Raw genomic sequence first — 20,384 nt, 5'->3', positions numbered from 1 at the left:
GGAAACACATGAGACATCCAGATGATGTCATAAAATGTCATAAACATGATAGGACCGAGTATTGAGTCTTGTGAAACACCCTTGATACTGCTATTATATCATTCAATGAATATCCATAAACCTACTAGTCTGCTGTGACAAACACCCAGACACATATTCTTCCAGTCTGTTTGTTTATTCAGAGTAACTTCAAATATATAATGCAAACGACCAATGTACATACGAGTTGTACTGCAACTTTGCTCAAACGCTTAAGGTTGCCCAGAACACAAACTTGCATTATTTCAACCTGCGAGAGGAAAGAAACAACAACAAAAGATATAAGATGATTGTTATGACTAAATGAATCCAGAGTGGATTTGATTATTTCCCAGCACTCGCATATGGATACAGTAGGCCATAAACCAAAAAACATGCATCACTCAGACAAAACACATTTTGAAACAAATGTTCACTTTCCAAATGCGCAAAAGTAACCCGTTACCTTGGCCTACACTCATTTTGCTTTATCCATTACCTGCTGAAACCATCTCAGTGCCTCTCGATGGGCTTGCAGAATATTGTAAGCTGTGCGCAGTGTAGTAAAGAGATATTTAGTTACTGCATACTTTTGGTCACAAGCGGGAACGAGAACGACGGCTGAGGTAGAGGAGAAAAGGCAAGATGAAGGCAAAAGAAAGTGAGAAACAAACATTGTGATCCTTTCTGGAAATTTGCATCTTAAGAAAAAAAGGCACTTGGAACATTAGGAACCAAAGGGTAAAATACTGCAAATGGAAACAGTTTGGTTTCAGTTAAAATAATGATACATCAACAAAAATAAAGGTGTTTGAAGAGGAGGGAATAGCCTCATCGGGTTAAAACACTTCACGTTGGCAATCTAAATAATAGTGTTCATACAAACAAAAAAAGGCATCTCAAGCAGGCGTATAAAAATGATGCATAGCATTTAGAGCAACATATGCCAGTCAGTGATTCAACTCGTACAAAAAACCTTCATAGTATTAGACAGTATAGTTATACTGGAAGCATAACTAGTAGTGGTATTACATCCTTACCCTCCAATTGGGTGGTGTGTCACATTGTCTGATTACATGACAGTGCAGATAGTGGTTTTGGTGCTTGTGTAGTTTAACACCCTTTTAACAAACTTCTCTCAAAAGATGAACTTTGTTGAGATGAGTAGTTGTTCTTGTGCAACCAAAACCACTGGGGGGGGGGTCAGTGGGAAGAGAGTGCTTTTACTATCAGTGGTCCGAGGCCATATTACTTAAGGAAAAAGGTTCCTGTAGTCTGTCATTTTTGAGAATCACCCATCTGTTGGCTGTACAACAGCGCTAAAAAAAAAAGAAAAGAAAAAAAAACACACTTTTTTGTGGCATTAAAATAATAATAATAAAAAAAACTCCTCCAGAGTCCGTCAGGCAACGTGTACATCCTTGCCTGTTAGTGGCGTGTTTACACAAGTGAGGGCGGGTGTGTCATGGAGGATGACAGTGGTCATTTCTTATGAAAGAACATAAAAGTTTATAAAAGTTGTCCCTTCGTTTGATGGATCCCAGTGCTGAAGTACACCGCTCTCAAAAAAAATTGTGATATTGGGCTTTTGGGTGAAATTTCAGCATGGACCTAATATGCATTGTAGCCTTTACAAGTGAAGTTCACTGTAAAAACAGTTGGGTCAAAAAAATGCCCTAATTTGGGTCAAAAATGGACCAATCCACTTGGGTCAATTTGAGCCAACTTTCTGGGTTATTTTGCACACAAAAACAAAACAAAAATGCGGTTGTTACAAAACACGAAAAATAGGGTTGTTTTGCACAAAACCCCCAAAATTGGGTGAGTTTGTGAAAACAATACTAACAATTTGAAAAGGTAGATTTTTCAATTTTGGGCCTAAATTGGGTTTTTTTTTTTGACCCAAGTGCACCATTTTTGATGATTATTTTATAAAAACAACCACTTTTTTTTTTATTTGTAGCTTTTTCATTTTGAACTAACTTTTTGGGTTTAAAGACTAACCCAAAATGTTGCGTCTGCCCTTTTTTTCCCCCCACCCAGTCTGATTTCCTTTAACTTGTGCATTCATGAGAAGGCCAAATTAAATTCACCTAAAGATTATAATGCTTTTTAGGTTCATCCTGAAATTTCACCTTAAAGCCCAATATCCGTAACTTTTTTGGAGCAGTGAATATATGTCAGTGCTATTTAAAGGTTCAATGGGCACATCCATCTCATGTGGTCACCTGAGAATTTACTTCATGTTGAAGGCCAGCAGAGGTCGCTCTTCCCTCCTTTGCCAAGGGCTCTTCTTCTCCTCCTCTCCATCCTCAGGTGGTGCTTCATCCTCCGGGGAGGCCGAGAGCAGTGAGCGATTGTTCCTGAGAGTCACGCCGTCGGGCGGCGTCAGTGGAGGAGGAGAAGCGGGTGAGGAGGAGGAAACTGATGGTGGTTCCGTGTGTATTTGTACAATCTCTGGTTCTCCTTCGACAGACTGGACGGACTCTAAGTTGCTCTCCTGGGAATTGTACTTGAGGGTCTCCTTGCTTCCCGCCGCATCCAGATCGTCCACGTAGACCAGCTGAGTGAAGGCGGTGGTTGGCGTTGTGCTCTTGGTCCCCTCCTTCTCCATCTCTCGCTCCCCCTGCTCCAGGTCCCGCCCCCTGCGACCCATTTTGGGCTCGTTCAGGTCCACGCCAGAGTCCAAGCTGGCGTCGTTGCTGCTGCCGTGCCTCCGCCCGCTGCCTTGCGGGCCTCCTGAGCTTGTGGCGTTGCCGTGGCAGCCGGCCCGCTGGAGGTCAATGTAGGAGTGGCGGATGTGAGCGTTGGAGCGGCCGTCCAGCGAGACGAACCAGGCTCGTGGGTGTGGCAGAGGTTTGCCCCCTCTAAGCTCCATTAAAGTCTTTTCCGCCAATAGGGTGTCTTCGCTGTTTATTTCCACCAGACCCGTTTCTCCGAGCGCTCCTGGAATGGACACCAGCTTCTCTCCTTCATCCTGCTCGGTGGCATGCGGGACGCGGTCTTTGGGGCTTTGTCCCGAGGACTGCGAGGCATTGAGCTCGGCTTGGATGGTCTCCAGGTCGCTCTGCTCGTCCGTCTGCAGCAGGAGGGCCTGCCCCGACAGGGGGTGCTCCCCGGGCAGGCGCATGTAATGAGCGGGGATGACCAGGGTGGGCCGCACCCTCGGGTAAGTTTCGCCGCCGCTCAGCAGGTCCACGGAGGCGCAGCATAGCAGCTGGCCGGGCCGGGTCAACGAGGGGGGCCGCTCCAGGTGGTCAACGGAGCGGGAGAGAAGGTAGTCAGGAGCCCTGGATTCACCTCCCTCCCCTCTGGATGGTGAGTGAGGGGGGGAGGACGGGGAGATGACAATACCTCTCAGCTGATGTTCTGACAACTGGCCGTGCTTGGCCGGTGACAGTCCGTTAGATATGTGGTTGCCGGACGAGCAGACGGAGACGTACGACTGACGGTAGCCTCGGTCGGTTCCGCACGACATGACCGACTTTAAGTGCATCGTCTCCGCAGACTGACGGTAGTCTCTGCTGCGGGGCGTCAGGTTGCCGAGGGACGAGCCGTGGTGGCTGTTACCCAGCGAAGAGCGGCTGTGCTTGCTGTGCTGGATCAGGCTGTGCGCGTGGGGATCGTCTCCACGCTCGTAACAGGACGGCTTCAGCATCGGTGTGCTCATGTCGGGCTCGGTTGCTGTGGAAACGAGCTCCAGCTGCACCTGAACAGAAGAACATTCAATGTGCAAATTGGAGTTGATTAGGTCAGACTTAATATCCCAAAAAAAGATTATTCTGGCTTATTTTAAGTTAGAGGATTCAACAAATACAAATTCATTTAGACTCAAAGTTTGCCCATTGTGGGTTAACTGTATTTTACATTGAAGTATTCAAAACCTTAATGTGAATATATACTTGTTTAAAAAAAATACATGTTTTTGAGTGGGTGCAACATATTGAAAACATTGAAAATATTGCTGTGCATTGAGTATAGCAATAGAGCATACAGAAAGAAGGCTTTGGTGCAGCCTCTGAACTCAAAAGAATGGTTGAAGCAATGGTAGTTATTACAAAAACGGCCAGCAGGTGGCAGCAGAGTATTAGAGATCAACCAGGGCCATGTTTTCCCCACAGTTTTAGACAGATTTGTGTATAATGATGAAACTTAGCGATATTCTAATGCTAATTGCTGCAAAACTGAATTAGATAGAAATATACTTTTTTTCCTGATGAAAGAAGAGACTCTTTCTTTTTTTTTATGTTTTTCTAGCAATAGAACAGAATATTCTGTGGGCCTTGCAAAATCTGTCAAAATCCAGTAAAACAGCCGGGAGCGAAGGGGGTTGCTTCAGTGACAATAGCTGGGAGTGAATGAGTTAAAAGCAGCACATCTGTTAAAAGTCAAGTTGATTTCCATTTGTGTTGTTCGAGCACCCACTGGTGGTTAGATTTTTTTTTTTAGTGCAGTTTAATTTTCATATGGCATGTTTTGGCCCTATTTTGTTTAAAATCCACGCTATCGTCAAATGAAGCGAAATGTAATATGCTTATGAATCGAGTGAGTTTTTTTTTTTATTGTTTGGAAAAAATATACATCTTGATGTTGATTGCTGCCATGAAATAGCAAGTAAGTGCCTCAATATTAAGTGTTATTAGAGATTGTGTGTTATTTATGTGCATTGCTGTTATGTACAGAAGCACAATAATGTGCTTTTTTTAATATGAGATCATTTTTTCCCCCAATATTGTGACCTTTTTTAATATCGCTATCCTGCCCACAATATCGTGATAATTATTGTATTGTGAGGTCCATATCGCAACGTTTCGATATTGTTACATCCCTAGTATTATGCAACAATAAGGAAATAATCACAAATCACGTGACTGAGATTTTTTTCCCCTCTGAATCATCCATAATAACTATCACTGTTTGTCCCCCTTCTGTCAGGTAAACAACAAAGCAGAGATGTCCAAAAACCAACCTCGTTGCTGATGAGGTTGAGGTGGGACATGGAGGTGGCTTGGTCCCTCTTGCTGCTGTCCAGACCGGAGGACAGTGTGAGCTTACGGTGAGAGCCCCGGGGCTTCAAACAACGCCGTCTGCTCAACACAGAAAAAAGGGAATTGGTTGATGATTCATGATTAGTACTTGCTTGATCTACTGTATTTGTTATGGTTAGGGACATTTGACTTTGACTGCACACAAAGTTTTCAAAGTGACCCAATTTATGGCAGAATAAACATTCTTGAATTTTTGCTGCTGTATTGATTGAAAAAAAAATATGTGAAAAAAACTAACTGGTAACCGGTAACAAATCAGAGGGACAGATACGTCTTGACAATAATGAAATACAGCGAGGGGGTCAGATGACGCACCTGCAGTAGTACAGAAGGACGCAGAGCAAACACAGCAAAATGAGTGCCATGCCTCCAAGAATGGCCAACAGAAACATAGTGTGGTACATGCTGATGTCTTTCACAAGCAGCAGACCTGTTACAACAAGATGCACACATGAAATAAACTGCAAATTCCAAAATAATCTAGCAGAGCAGTTTTCTAACTATTTTTTTACCCAGTAAATTGTCATTTGAGGTATCGAATGTTGTCAAACCAACTCTTACCTGACTGGAGTGGAAACATGGCGGCCACCCAGTATCCCAGTTGAGGAGCAATGTAGGTGAGGATGAGTTGGTTGTCCACCCTTTGAACGTGGCCCCAACTGCTCTTTATCCAAGAACCTGTGCAAAAAGATAATTGATTACATCTTAGAAAATATTTGACCATCAGTTCCTATGCAGAGTAGACGCTGTTGAGGACATTGCTGTGGCACTACTTGTCCACAGGGAGGCAGTATTCCACTAAAAGTCACAGATTCCGTTTTGTCACAATCAACTCACACTCACTCAAGTATATTCATCAGTAAACTTAAAAGTGTCCCAAAAGTCACTTTTCCATTTCATTTTAAGCATCAGTCGGAAAGACATGAGGCCATCAGAATTTGACAGCTTAGTCTTTGCAGTTTTCATAATCCTGTCATGACTCGGCAAATTGACATTGGAGTAGTGTTTGAAAATTTCCGCCTGGCAAGAAACGTTTCATTCCACAACGGCAGTTCAGCGCCAATTTGGCAAGTTTCTCAGAATAGGATCTGTTCTTTATCTGTTCAGCGTTCGGAACGCCTGTGAATACCACCGCTGACGAAAACACCAAAATCCTAGCGCAGGTGTTAGCGTAAAACCAGGGAAAGTCTATTCGGAGGGCTGCACTGGAACTCAGCATCCACAATGGCTTGATCAGCGAATGCTTCCAAGAGTGACAATACGTCACCCGTACCAACTTCTGGTTGTACAAAGGCTTCAAACTTCCAACTGGCTCTGAACTGCAGTAAGGGACAGGAAACAATTCAACATCAATCCAATGTCAATTGGCCAGCCATGTGCAAAAACTGCAAAGCTGATGGCCTCACGTTTGTCTAATGATACATGAAACAAAATTGAAGATTGACTTTTGGGAGACTCTGTAGATTGTACCAAAAAGTATAGGGGCCACACTAAAGAGAAAAAAAAAATGGAAATTTTTCTCTGCAAAAAAACCCAAACATATGGATTAAGTTGCTTTTTAAATTTTACAAAAATAAAGAGATTACTATTAAGATAAGCACTATTGAGGATTTTTCCAAGTTCCGCTTTAGTTCTGTTACTATCGAATATTTTTAGAATTGATTAATCTATCGATTAATCAGATAAATTTTATGTTTGCATTAAAGTGTATTAGAAAAGCATTTTCCCAGATTACTATTTATTAACCAGTGATTGGTGTTTATTTTGTACTTTGTATTCGTAAAGTGATTAAAATAAAGGGTGGGGATTGATGTTACCGGTTCCGGTCATTGTTTTCCAAAGTAAAAACAGAGGTTATCAAATATCTTATTTTGATTAAATACAGAAGATAATCAGTCAATTGAGAAATCTGTCAACAATTACTGTTGATATACTGAAATGAGGGGATTATGACAATTTTAAATTAAAAAATGCGGGGTCTAAACTCTTAAGGGAATTGTGACATTCACTTGCTAACATTTTACTTCATTCTTGCAACAATTTTTCTTAAAAAATAAAAAAAATTAAAAAATACAGAATCACCCCCATGTAATATTTTTCCAGTGTAGCCCTAATTATCATAATATGTACCAAGCCACTCTAAAGACAGGATAAACCTGCTGGAAAAAAAGTGAACAATGAGCTGCAATCTTGGCAGCACCACAACTAAAACACAAAAAACTGATCGACTGAGAGGAAACATTCACATGCGACATCCCGTGGATGTCAGGGACGACATGATGGAGAGTGACCCTTATTCTGTGTTTGTTGGCATATTAGCAACCCCAAGCTCTTTGATTTTTAAGGAAACAAAAGAGGATACATAAATGTACACAACGTGGCAAAAGGGTAGGAAAAAAAACACTCCTAACAGGAAACAACAGGGGAGAAAAAGAAGGAGAGATAATAGAGCGAGAAGAAAAGGGAGATACTGTGTGACTCAGCACCTCCAGCAACAAACACGTACACATACACACCAATCACTGAGTCATGTGACCAGCCCTCCCCGCACTCACCCTGGTTCTGTCTGAGGCTTCCCTGCATGTCTCACTTGGTTAATATCAAAAATGTATGTTGCCGTGTTTCCTTTCAACACAGGGTCGGCTAAGTGCATGCTTGCCTGGTCTATTAATACACACGTGCTTGTCTGCAGCACAAGACAAACAGGTTTCAAAGTGTGTGCGTGTGTGTGTATGCTGAGAACCTTTTACCGTGCTCATGTACTCCTCCAACCGTTTAAAACATTTGTGTCTGCTTTATGCGCTCATTTCAACAGATGCATTAGCACAAACGGGCGTATAGTTGCTCGGCGAAACTCAATCAGGTGTCAAGTGACTCTTGTTTTGTTATTTATTTGGTGCGGTTGCTAGGGAACGAGGGATGAAGCCCACGGAGGGGCTTCTTGGGATGGCTTCTGTTGTGGAAATACTGCGAGCATGTGCGTAGGCTACAAACGTGCGCGTGCTCTTTGCCATTCGAACAAAGCGTCTTTTGAAGCTCTGGATGTTTGAAAATAAAAAGCCACGAGATCCTCCGAGAGTGAGAGAAAAGACCAACTGTCCTATAATTCCCCAATGAAATGGTCTACATTGGTGCTTTGAGATACGAGTGACCCAACGAGTCTTCGTCAACTGTGTTTTATGCTTTGACTTGTAAAATTTGACATGCAGATGCTTCTTTTTTTTCCTGTTCTCTGTTACTAGATGCTATTCTTTCACAGACACACCGGAAATTAATTCCTTAATTAGTGCCCGTTGAGCACATTTGAACCCCGTTGCTGACCAAAACAGCAGCACCAAAGCTTCTAAACAAGCTCTAAAATGAAGTTAGTTGTATGCATCCATGTTAATGTTCTAGGTAGCCACGTGACTTATTTGTGCCGCCCATTCTGCTTGAGTTATTGCCGATTCGCTGAATCCCTCTTTTTGTTTTGTTTTCAATATCGTTCCACTTGACATAAATTGTACATATAAAAGGCCGCCCCTAACAGAGGACTCCCCCTTCCCATTTGCAGTTGAGTAAATAAATGCCCCAGCCAGCCCTATTTGCTGGAGTGCACTACGCATACACAAATCCATAATGTGTAAGCAGCATCCTTTGTAGATGATAATGGTCTGCTGTTGAGTTTTCGGGCTTAGGCTGAGCTTCGCAGAAATGTCTGATTCAAAAGATGACATCATCATTGACTCTCTGACACAACATGTGCAGGTGTGTCACACTGCGGAACTGTTGAGACCATTGTGTGGGAAGGCCGGGAGGGATGATTGGGGTTGGTCTGTGTAAACTAGCCTTGTGCAGTCAGATTTGAGATGTGGCTGCTCAGTATAATACAAATTAAGTGACACCAAGTGACGTTTTTGATAAGAATAACGAAACGATGGATGATGACAGAAAAGCAGTGATGCTGCAGTTATGGTGTGGTATGTCCTCCTAAGCACTTACAAGGCAATGGTTAATGCATCACAGCGTGTCACGGCAATCCCAAGACACTATGCAAATATGCCTGGTTGGAGATGCGAGCAGTATTTAAATAACATCAGATGCCAGATTTGCCTTAGTTATTTCATTATGACCTTGTGAATCAAGTCATTCAACACGCCATCTCAGCGTGAAAATCTTTGACTTGGTGTACAATAAGCGTGTGATTTGCATTTATGCTGCTTTCCCAGTTGACAGTAATTCAAATTAATATGACTACACTGCAATGCTTTCAAGGAGGATGCGGATATTTATTTCTGAAAAATCCATACTGGACATCCGACCTTAGTGCTTGGAACAGCAGAAAAAGCGTCCATGGGTGTGTGTTTCTGTCAGTACGTACCCAAACGTGGGTCAAATCTCCAAGCTGGGACGTGATCGTTTTCCTTCAGGCCAGTGTCTGCAGGCAGCGGGATGGAGACTGTGATTGGCTCATTCACTTGCAGCTCCAGTCCGTCGCTGGCCAATAGGTGGACGGAGACGGCCGCCACAGGAGTTAGCTCCGGCGGCTTCTCTGCTCCTGTGAGGCGGAAGAGGGTGAGGCGGGGGTTTAGTATCATAAAGCAATGCGGATAAAGGAGAGATGTCAGGAGGGGTAAGACGGACAGGAAAGAAAACAAGGGAAGGGCAGGAAAGAAGGCGAAGAGTGAAAAAAAATGGGAGGTTGGAAGTGTCACAAAGTATATCAGCCTGCAGGAAGTGAGAGTCTTTTGAGGGCTATTCAAGATGAAGGAGCAAGAAGCGCACACACTTTTCTCGTTTGTTTCAACCAACAACTTGCCTCGATTCAACTTTTGCAGATGACCATGAAAATGTTGACTATGAATCTACTCAGATAAACAGAAGATATGCTTTCACCACTGTTTACTGTACGTCTCCACACGGAACATGATGTGTCGACTAGTCGACTTGGAGCAAATCATATTAAAGCTCCACTTTCTAACAATTTGCCCAAAATATCTTTTCAACAGCTTTTTGATTTGATCATTTATGACTGAAACATTTTTTAATCAGTAGATTAACACCTTAGCTGTTCACAGTACTCTTGCAAGCCTCTGGCCAATAGTTTTCAGACTGGATTCGGGTTAAAATTTCCCGCCCTCTGACAGTAACGATTCAAAATTCAATTTTCTGCATTCAGTAGCTTTAACCCATTAGGGCCTGGGGCGCTCCAACGCGTTTCTACCGTTAAAGCTGGTCGCGCTCCAACGCTTTTCTCCCTTTGAATCCGGGAGAGCGGATAAGTCATTTTGTTTTGACCAATTCTTGGTCACTTAGGGTTGAAATGCATCAGAATATACACGAGAGGGTGACGTGGGCCTCTTCGCATGTCCTGGAATTTTATTCGAGCATTCATGGCTGATGCAGATTCGCGGGAGTTATTAAATAAATGAAGCAATTGGCGACGGCGCGGGAGGACTTCGAATCAGTGTAACCAGTCGACAGTGGCATATTGTTAAGAAATATGTTTGTAGGTGAACTAATGAATACACACACACTCACGCACATACCAAAAAAAAAATAAAAAAAAATAAAAATAAAAATAAGAGAGCAATGATGATGACATGTCAAATCGGTAAAATTATCGAATGAACAATACTGAGCTCTCCAGAAATTTAAAAAAATTAAATTAAATTTATAAAAAGAAGAAAAAAAGAAAGAAAAATGTTTGTAGACAATGAGGATGTTGAAAATTTCAACAGCTTTGTAACGGAATGAACGACAAATATATACCACTCAATTCCCCGAGGTTATTACTATATGCGCTCCAGTGTTGAAGGTAAATATACCCGCAAATGCGACATTTGTTAAATATTGAAGGTTTATAATAATAAACTTATGTTTGTGTTTCTGTTATGTATCTGCTTCAGGAGATATCAATTATGTTTAATATTGTTGAATTTCCAGGAAAACTTCAGGTTTTGAGGGGTGACTAACGTCACCCATGGGTTTTAGAGACAAGTTTTGCCAGACGCTTTAGGCCTTAATAGGTTAAATTGGTTACCAACTTCTCTGGTTCACGTAAACATGGCCAACTAATTAATCATATTAAACTCAGTCCTGTTGCCAATTTTTCAATTTCGTATTTTTGCTGTCAGCCTAAAATCTAATTCTGAAAAAGGGTTTTGTTGGATTTAAAAAAAAAAAAACTGTCACTTTTTCCTTTTTTGAGTCAACTGTCAATTGAAAATGAAACTAATTAAGCTTATGATAAAACAGCATGCACACAGTCGTTATTGTGTTTCAGAGGCTCATATGGACTAGACTAGACTCTCACCTCCCTTCCATACTCCCCCATCCTACGCTCACTCCCACTTAGCAGTCTTCCACATTGTCCCAATCCTCTTTTTGAACCTCTCTCTCTCTGTCTGTTGCACCCTACCTGTGCCATTGCCGGCGTGGACCTGCAGGTAGGGAAAGTGCTGGATGTGCGAGGGAGAGTCGGCCACAGTGAGTAGTGCGGTCAGATTGGCGTAGGAAGTGTTGACAGGAAGAGTCAAGGCTCGGCGCTGGAAATGAACACTGGGCTGGCGCCTAAAACCTTGCAGGGAGACAGAAATACGGATGTCATACACTTGTTTAAAGAAGCAGGTCCATCTTTTTTGACTAACATAACATGGCACAACTGACTTGTAAATGGTTCTTAGAGAGAACAGTGTTTTGTGTTTACAGTGCCCAAACTGCACCACGTGACTTCAACCATTTTTAATGTTTTTTTTATTATTACTTATTTACATCAGGCCAAATAAACTGCAACAATATAGCAATTATTTATCCTGTCGCTATGCCTGGCATCCATTTAGCGAATATCAATAAGATTCCATAAATAGGAGAAATACTACACTACCGTCTGGCTTGGCAAAGTGATATTATTGTGGTCCGACAGAACATTCCTGAGCCGTGAGCACACGCATCCAGCTGTGTGTGAGTGTTTGTATTTTTTGGGTGATGATTCTGCAGTGTACATTTGAAGAAAGTAGAATATGGCTAAAGGTTTAATTTAAAATCTGTGACCAGGTTTGTTTAAAAGGAAACGAGCCCGTTTCTGTTCATTGTGCGTCCCCTTCCTCAACTCCTCATGCTTTTTTTTCCCCCCTCCACTTTTCTCTCACCTCGTGTTCCTCCTTCTGTTGGACACTTTTACCCATCCCCCCTTTTTCTCACAACGCTCCACCCATATCCCCGCTTTGCCGCACAGATTGGATCATCTTCCTCCTCTACCCCCCGTGCATTTCATTCCCCCCCCCCCCCCTCGTGCCACACGTCAAGGTTTATCTCTCCCCAGGGCTCGCCTCGTCGAGACAAACATTTAGAAGTGTGTCAAACAGGACATAAACTACCCTGCCGGCAACAGTTTACATGTTAATGGTGTCTGTATATCTATTGTGTGTGTGCGTGCAGCGCAAGCTTTAAATGACTCCCTTGCCAGTTCAAAAACACAAAAGAGTCGGCAAACAAAAGGCAACTAATTTAATTTTCTCTGATTGAAAAAGCCCCTTCTAATACAATCGCACGCATGTTCAAAGAAGCTGGACAATAATGACATTATTTGCATTTGTGTTTGCAGAGCGAGCACGGCGGGACAAAAAAAGAAAAAAGAAATACTGAGCAGTCGATACCAGACTACATAGGCAATGTTTCTTTCAAAGATGACAGATTGCATGTTTATAAAAACAAATGTGGGGGAAATACGGCTTGACAATATGTAAAAATGATATGCCGAATAGAAAATAGATGGATATGCAACATTTTGGTTTAATCATTCACTAAATGTGACCACTAGGAGTGGACATATGGTCTCAATATTATCTGATTATTTTAAGATTTTTTTTTTTTGTTAATGATGTTTTTAAAAAACAACAAAAACCTCCATATCTAATCTTTATTTTGTAATGATTTACAAAAAACGTTCAATTGATTTGCTTGTTAAAGTGACTTGGTACTGCACAAAATATAGTGGTGCCTTGAGATACGAGTTTGATTTGTTCCATTAACAGGGTGGTAACTCAAAACACTTGTATCTCAAATGCTCTTTCCCCATGGTCACAAATTAATTTATATTAATCTGTCCACCTTTACCCCCAAAAAACACCTTTTATTATGTCATTGCTGCGACTCCTGGTGTGTTCAACTTGGCTACTGAGGGCAATGTAATGCGTTCATGCAAACAGAAACGAAGAATAGTTTCTACTATAAGTGACTCAGTAAGCGACAGTAACAGTCGTTTTTTTGCAGAGGATAAAGAATATATGCCTGTGAGTATGTTACTCGTTAACCCGTCTATAACATTTTGCATTGTTTGTTAACACTGGGCTAAAGCAGAGTTTGCCACGGTTAAGATATGTGTTGTAACGTGTCGTTCTCTTTAAGTTGAGTTTGACAGTAAATTTATATTGGGAGTGGCATTAAACAGCTTGAAGCCTCTTTTTTTGAAGAAGAAGAAGAATTGTCCACTATCATCCAATGGCTGCTTGTTGTGAAGTGAAGACGCTATCTAAAGGCATCGCTGGTAGGGACAGTTTAAAGGTAGTAGCATTTATTAATGCAAACTCCCAGAAGCTACTTTATTTACAAACAACATATCAAGTTGGTTGAAAAAAAACAAAAAAAAAAGCACTACACTTACCTTGGAAATCCGACACGATCTCCACCACGTCTTCATAGACCGTCAGAGTAGCAGCTCTCTCTGGTAGCAGATTTAGGCTAATGGAGGAAAACACTGGGAGACAAACAACAAGTGTACACAATGCATTAACAGTGCAAATTCAATTGAGCGATGGAGACAATCTTACTTCTAACTGACTATAACTCACTGATTACTATCAGACATAACAAGTCATTAAACCCTCTTTATACATTTTTAATAAAGTCTGCTTCCTGTCAGCAGCGCAGGACACAAGCCTGACCCGGCAGACTGCACTTCTTTTGCTACTCTCCTTCCTTTCACTCCTCCATTGTTCTGAACTGGTAAGCGCGATAATCCAATTGGCTGGCGTTCCCGTTGGCTTATAATAATAACCAACCCCAAACCTCGTCCCCATCACAAAGCACTGTAGCTCGCACACACTGCCGCGCGGCGGCCCCTTTGGGAGACGAGCGCGTGTTTATGAAAGGGAGGCTTAAGCAGCAAACCCCCCCCCCCCTCGCTGGCTTTTTGGCAGGGAGGGTAATAAATTAGTAATGGAGCAGGGCCACTCATTAGCTCACACACCTGGCTCGAACCCACACATATCACACATTCAACTGGCAATAGAGCGGTCCAATATATTCGACACATACCAGGTAGTCTGGAAGGTGTCCATGGCACAGAGTTTGGCACGTATCCGCGTTTGGTGGCGGTGACGACAAGAGGGGTCCCCAAGAGGTATGGGAAGCGCAGGAAGGCGTTGCCGTCTGCCAGGGAGGTTTCCGTGGTTACCAAAGTGTGGTTGGCAAAGAGCTGTATGGATGCTCCCGCCAGAGGCTGGTGAGTGCTGGCATCGCTCAGGTGGACCTTCAGAGTCACCTCTGTGAACGCAAGGGAGAAGAATTAGTGAGATCGCACATCTGTGCGGCTGAAGTCATGACACGGCGCAATTGACATGGAACGGAATGGAATGCTGGATACATGATGATGATGAAAGCATGAAAGTCATCTCTTTGACAGAATCGGTTCGTTGTCCTGCCCTTTGGCTCCGGTCTGCGGGGAATGCATTCCACATCTCAGCCTGGTGACAACTTCCTGGAATTCCTACCAATGCAACTTCCCCTCAAAAACAATGGACCATTTCCCTTCATCAAACATGGGCCGCCATTGAAATCACTTATCTTGGTCTTTTTTCTTCTTCTTTTTTTAAGATCACAAAAACCTGAGATTTACTATTAGGGCTCACTACACTCCACAATTACAAAATCAGCATAACTTTAAACAAAAATAAAAGATTATTTATACTAATTTTGAATTGTTTGAATGTATATATTTGCACCTTTTTTTTTAAATAATGTAATAAATCTGGCTTGGTCCAAAAGGAATTTGCATAATTATATTGTTTCAAAGAAATGTATTTGCCTTAATATTTTTTTTACGTTTAAACATTTTCTTGTTTTGCACCCAAAAAAATGACTGTCCTAATCATGATTGCAATTATTACCAAATTTATCGTGATTAATATTTTCTTCATAATCGAGCAGCCCTATTAATTATTATTACAAATGGTTTCATTTTATAATGGTAGTGAACCGATTATTTCAATACTATCATTTTCTAATGGAAAACGGTTTCTATGAAAGAAATTGCTAAATTAATATTCCACTGCATTTGTATTCCAACTGATTTATTTTAATTATATAGGGAAAATACATTTCCAATATTGATCTGTAATACCAGTTTCGGTATCATTGCCTAAAGGTGCACAGACAACCTGAAAAACAGACACACCTCTGCTCTGTTAGGATGTTCTTGTTTGATCATTGGCTGCTGAATGACCCATGCTGGTAACCTTTCAATTAAGTCGAAAGGTTTTTCCACTCCCTGACCTTAATCGTGCCCACCTCCCCCATACAAAAAAACATCTGAATTCTGTCTGTTTCTTGTAAGCTCACCTTAAGCAATATGCACACAAACCCTGGGTGAGCGCCCCTCCCCCGCTCCGAGATCCCACGGTCGACCAGTAACCACCCTGACAATGTTTGCGGGAGTTCAACCAGAGTGCACTCTGGACCTAAAAACAGAGCTGCTCCGAATGATATATTTGTTGAGCTCAAGTTATATGGAGCTTCATACTGTGAGCTTGCTCAAACTAAAAGCATGACAAGTTTGCCAGAGGTGTGGCGGGAAAATCCGGTCCCCGTGTCCACTTTTTGACCTTTCGCTACATTCTTCTTTTTATTACATTTAAAGCAAGGCAGAGAGTTGGAACTTGGAAGAGCACAAAGAGAGCGCTGGAAACTCCAAACTGCATCTCGACTCGGTGCGTGTCACGACCTCACTTCCTGTTCCACTCCCAGGGATCTGTTGTTAGGGGTACCAGCTGCACTCGCTTTAAAAAACACTCCCCTGGGAGAGGCCCGAATGACAGGCAAGAACTCACAAATGCAACAGACCCCTCCCAGCCCTCATTCAATAAATCAGCAGCGGGGTGACATCATTGTTAAACAAGCTAAGCATCTCCTCTGCGCTCTGTCACGGGGGAAGAAAAGAAGCCTGAATAACTACAACAGAAAACACCTTACACACGCCATATCACTGTGGATTTGGGTGCCATATGGAGAATAACGGCATAAAAAAGACTGTCCAATTATCACATGCAAGAACTGCCAAAAGCTGCAGGTGGGCTATGTGTGATTTTAAAACACGGGGAGACAATCGGGTGGCAAAAAGAGTTCAAAATGGGCATTTATTGCCATACTGTTTTTCCTTTGATAATTGTATATGTTTTGCCTAGTAGTATTTTTTCATTCAAATATATATAATGACAACTTGTGTAATGTAATGTAATCTACTGTGCTAGCATACTGCTAGTTTGGATTTGGATTACACAGTTGAAAACCAAGGACCCATCGTCATAAACATACTTTTAACAAAACAACTGAAAACACCACAAGTTGATGTCTGTGACGAAAACTTTGATCCCCGTTAAGTTCACGCTTTCAGGCTCAAAATCGCCAATGTCATGCAAATGATCTGCCAAGATGAAACCGTTTTAAATAATCCATTTCAAGCCTGTCTTTAATTCCCAAATTAGTTGTTGAAGTAGCTGCAGCTGAGACAACTTTTTTTTGTACGGAACCACACACAAGACTGCGTCCAGCTAAACAGCTAACGCAAACAAATCACCCTACCTTGCACAAAGTTGTTCTCCACACCCATTGACCTTGCTATGATCATACAAGTTGAAGCAAAAGGAATTTGCATGTTCCTCTTCTCATGTTCTTACATCAACTTCAAATAATAAAAAAATAAAAAGAGGGGGCTTAATAGACTACTACTCAGTGTTCACTACCAAGCTATGAATCAAAAATGTTGCATCAGAAATCAAATTTTGGTTAGCTAAAAATGTTAAAAATGTTTTTGTCAAAGGTCCCATAAAATCAGTGAGTGACCAAAATGATGATTCTAGACACAAAGTTGTTTTTGCTATACAAATGTTATCAAATAAATTATACTGCGATGGTGTAGAATAGATAGTCATGTAGGTGTTGTCGAATCCATTTTAATGAGTGAGATTTGCCTGTCCAATCATCCAATTACCTTGGACAGTAGGGCTCAATCAAGCCATGCATCACAAAAATACTATTCATTAGGGGTTTGAATTGCCTAGTACCTGGCGATTCGATTAATATCACGATTCAAAGGTCACGATTCGATTCAATACCGATTAATCCCGATACGAATCTATAAATTGATTGTGATTTTTTTTTTACTCAAATTTAGAAAATACTAATCAGTAAAGGTGTACATGTATACTGTAAGATTTGTATGAAAATGTTTTTATTTATCTGAAAATGCAGGCTTATAACTGAGCCACTGCATTTAACAAACAGGTTGCAGTCTGTTTCATGTTTGAACAGCGCTGAAATCAAATATTAAGGCTTAATGTTCCATTAATATAACATTCTTCCATGCTTAATGTGTGAATCCTAACCCTAAGTAAGATGTTTTGTTGAATATTGCCATACAAAATCGATGTTTAAAAATCGATTCGGCCGCATATCGAATCAATTGGAGAAGTGCGCGCTGCAATATCGCGATATATTGCCGAATCAATTTTTTCTAACACCCCTACTATTCATGAGTCACAAATGAGATTATTATTTTTTTTTTAATCTCTTGTGACAACTGCTAGTATTAGGTAAGGGACAAATGGTAGGGGTTGATCCTGCTATTTCCCCCTCATCAGGATTAAAAGAAAGGATAGGAATCAATGGTTGATCCCATTAACTTGGCACAGGACGGGATAGTGAGGTTACATCATCAGGCCAGGAGATTAGGTGGCCCTTTCTCCTCTTGCCTGAACATATTACACTACATATTTAACAGAATAACTTGGGAAAAGTTATGACCCTTGGACACGCCGCTCAGCTGCCTGGAAGACGCGTGTGACCCCAGGGAACTTGTTTTTTTATTTATTTATTGGCATACTAGAATAAAGTGTAATTGCACATCCACCATAGTAGGTGGCAGTGGCGCTCTCATTGAGTGTGGCACAGCGAGTACGAGAGTACACTCTGGACTGATTACCAGCAAATCATACAGGCAAGACACATATAGAGGTTGGATTACTTCAGAAAAAAATAATTGAAATTGAACAGAAGCATAATGCTATTTAAAAAAAAGCCAGGTTTCTGACAACCAATCAACAGACTGCAAACTAACTTTTGGACAATTGAACTTTTGTACAAAAGCACAGAAAGAAAAAAAGAGGGCCAGATGTAGGGAGGGCAAAAACACTACAAGAGCTGGAGGGGACTTATGTAGGACTGCTTGACACTATTATGACCAGACAACATATACAATGATAGTGAAATTTGTTCTGTAAGGGCCAATGCGTGATTTGTAGTTTCAGGTCAGATCTGGTTCCCATGGGCTGTGCTGATCTTAATGAGGACATGAACATATAGGCAAACATTCACTCACACATAATAAACAATTTAGACTCTTCAATTATCCTAACATGCATGTTTTTGGAATGTGGGAGGAAGCTTTAGTACTCTGAGAACATGAACTCCATGCAGATTTTACCATTGAACAGTGAGGCTGACCTCCTAAGCACTATTTCTCACCCTTTCATTTACATGAGGCTACATATTATTATTTTAAAAATTATAATTCAATTCAGTACTGCCCTGCCATTTCCTAACATTTTAAAAGGTGAGGCAGTCCAATGTCTTTGACAATGTTCAGTGCAATTGACTCAGTAATAGTCATCCATAGGGCTTCTTTCTTATCATACAGGATAAAATGTGTTCTACTCTTGTTGTCGTTAGCAGGGAACTCACTAGTCACTTTATCTGAATAACATTTGTGGTAAGAAAAGTCTCTACATAAATGGCTAAATTGGCAACACTGGTTGTACTTTTGTAAACTAGCTCCTATCGAGCATTAAGGGTGCACATTGTATCGAATTTTGTTGTATTGTCCCTGGATCCCAAAACTTTGAGCCCAGATTCAAACGCAGAACCTCAGAACTGTGAGTCAGCCATGAATTTCACTAGTACACCACTTTGCTTAAAATAATCCAATTATTTATTTATCTTGTGGGATTTTGCACTTTACCAACTCTGCTGTATGGATGCTCCAACGGAAGTTTCGTTGTTCCTTTGTGACACGGGCAATAAAATAGTCTGAATATGCAAATACAATAAATTGTATTGCAAACTGGCAGCATATGTTAAACAGGAGTTAAGTTTTAAGTGTCTAATTGGCGAATGTGAAGCTTTGGCAGCAAATGTAACTTCCTATTGATCAAGAAAAATCAGCAGCAGGTCACCATCCTCGGCTTTGAACAATAAGATTGACTCTCGGCCAATGCCTCTCTAATACAGACCAAAATAGGTAGAATGCAATTAAAAGGCGATTGACTTAGGAAGAACACAAAGCTGGACACGAAGCAAAAAGTATGAACAAGTTGTCTCATCTTCCAGCTAGCCTTGCTAACATTAAGCTAGCTAAGTTTGGGTCTCATCAGCATCCCGTCAGGCTAGCGGTACCATTAGCCTAAAAACTACCAGCCACTCGCTTTCTCGAAACGGGTCAGTGGGCCAATATGTTCGGCCTGATCTTTACCTTCCTCCGACGTTTTACTGGAGCCTTCTGAAACGAGCAGTCCGAGAACGAGGAGTACAAGCACGGTGGTCCAACTCCCTTTCCCTTCCACAGCCCGCATCATTGCAGATGGGAGTATCAACGGCTTAAAAAAAAAAAGAACGAAAAAAGAAGCAAAGTAGCTGCCGAATCTTTTTGGCTTTGACAAACTCAACAAACGCCCGCGTCGGCGTTTGTTCCAATTAGTCCGTAAAGGTGGCGGCTCTCCATTTTTAGCAGCGTCAGCATTCCCAAATTCAAGCGGTTTCTTGTCTCCCGTGGCGCATCCACAACCCCTCTTTCCTTGCTTTCTTTTTATTGACGAGCCAGGGTCAGAAAGGGAGGCAGCCCTGAGCCTCACACACAGAGCCACATGCCCAAAAAACAGCACCAACAGGCGGCTACATCCACGCGACGCCTCGCTGTCATTTACGGAACTCTGTCGCCCCTTACTGGCAGAACGCAGTACCTACAGTAGTCGTTTTTAAAGTTTGATCGTTCAAACGCCTATTAGGCAA

At 41.7% G+C, this 20,384-nt stretch overlaps 1 protein-coding gene across 1 annotated transcript; it reads right to left on the bottom strand.

Moving 5' to 3' along the window:
* Positions 1-162: 162 nt before the first annotated feature.
* fam171a1 (family with sequence similarity 171 member A1) lies at positions 163-20,284 on the bottom strand. Its single transcript, XM_077575283.1, has 9 exons — positions 19,849-20,284; positions 14,364-14,591; positions 13,711-13,803; positions 11,467-11,625; positions 9,427-9,603; positions 5,628-5,744; positions 5,382-5,496; positions 4,988-5,105; positions 163-3,727 (listed from the first exon to the last, which is right to left on the bottom strand). Exons 1-9 carry the CDS (start codon positions 19,949-19,951, stop codon positions 2,255-2,257), a joined length of 2,583 nt encoding a protein of 860 aa, XP_077431409.1. The 5' UTR covers positions 19,952-20,284; the 3' UTR covers positions 163-2,254.
* Between the last annotated feature and the right edge of the window lie 100 nt (positions 20,285-20,384).

This window comes from Vanacampus margaritifer, chromosome 9 (assembly GCF_051991255.1).
Source record: "Vanacampus margaritifer isolate UIUO_Vmar chromosome 9, RoL_Vmar_1.0, whole genome shotgun sequence".
Taxonomy (NCBI): Eukaryota; Metazoa; Chordata; class Actinopteri; order Syngnathiformes; family Syngnathidae; genus Vanacampus; species Vanacampus margaritifer.
Note: the sequence above shows the minus strand (reverse complement) of the source record. Positions and strands in the feature narration are given on the sequence as shown.

What these genes read in the sequence shown, in the direction of transcription:
- fam171a1 (XM_077575283.1), bottom strand. Translation starts at nt 19,951, where the DNA reads ATGATGCGGGCTGTGGAAGGGAAAGGGAGTTGGACCACCGTGCTTGTA. An exon ending in CCACGCCGGCAATGGCACAG is followed by an intron (nt 9,604 to 11,466) that starts GTAGGGTGCAAC and finishes TCCGCCTCACAG; the next exon opens with GAGCAGAGAAGCCGCCGGAG. An exon ending in GTCCTTCTGTACTACTGCAG is followed by an intron (nt 5,106 to 5,381) that starts GTGCGTCATCTG and finishes TGTGTTGAGCAG; the next exon opens with ACGGCGTTGTTTGAAGCCCC.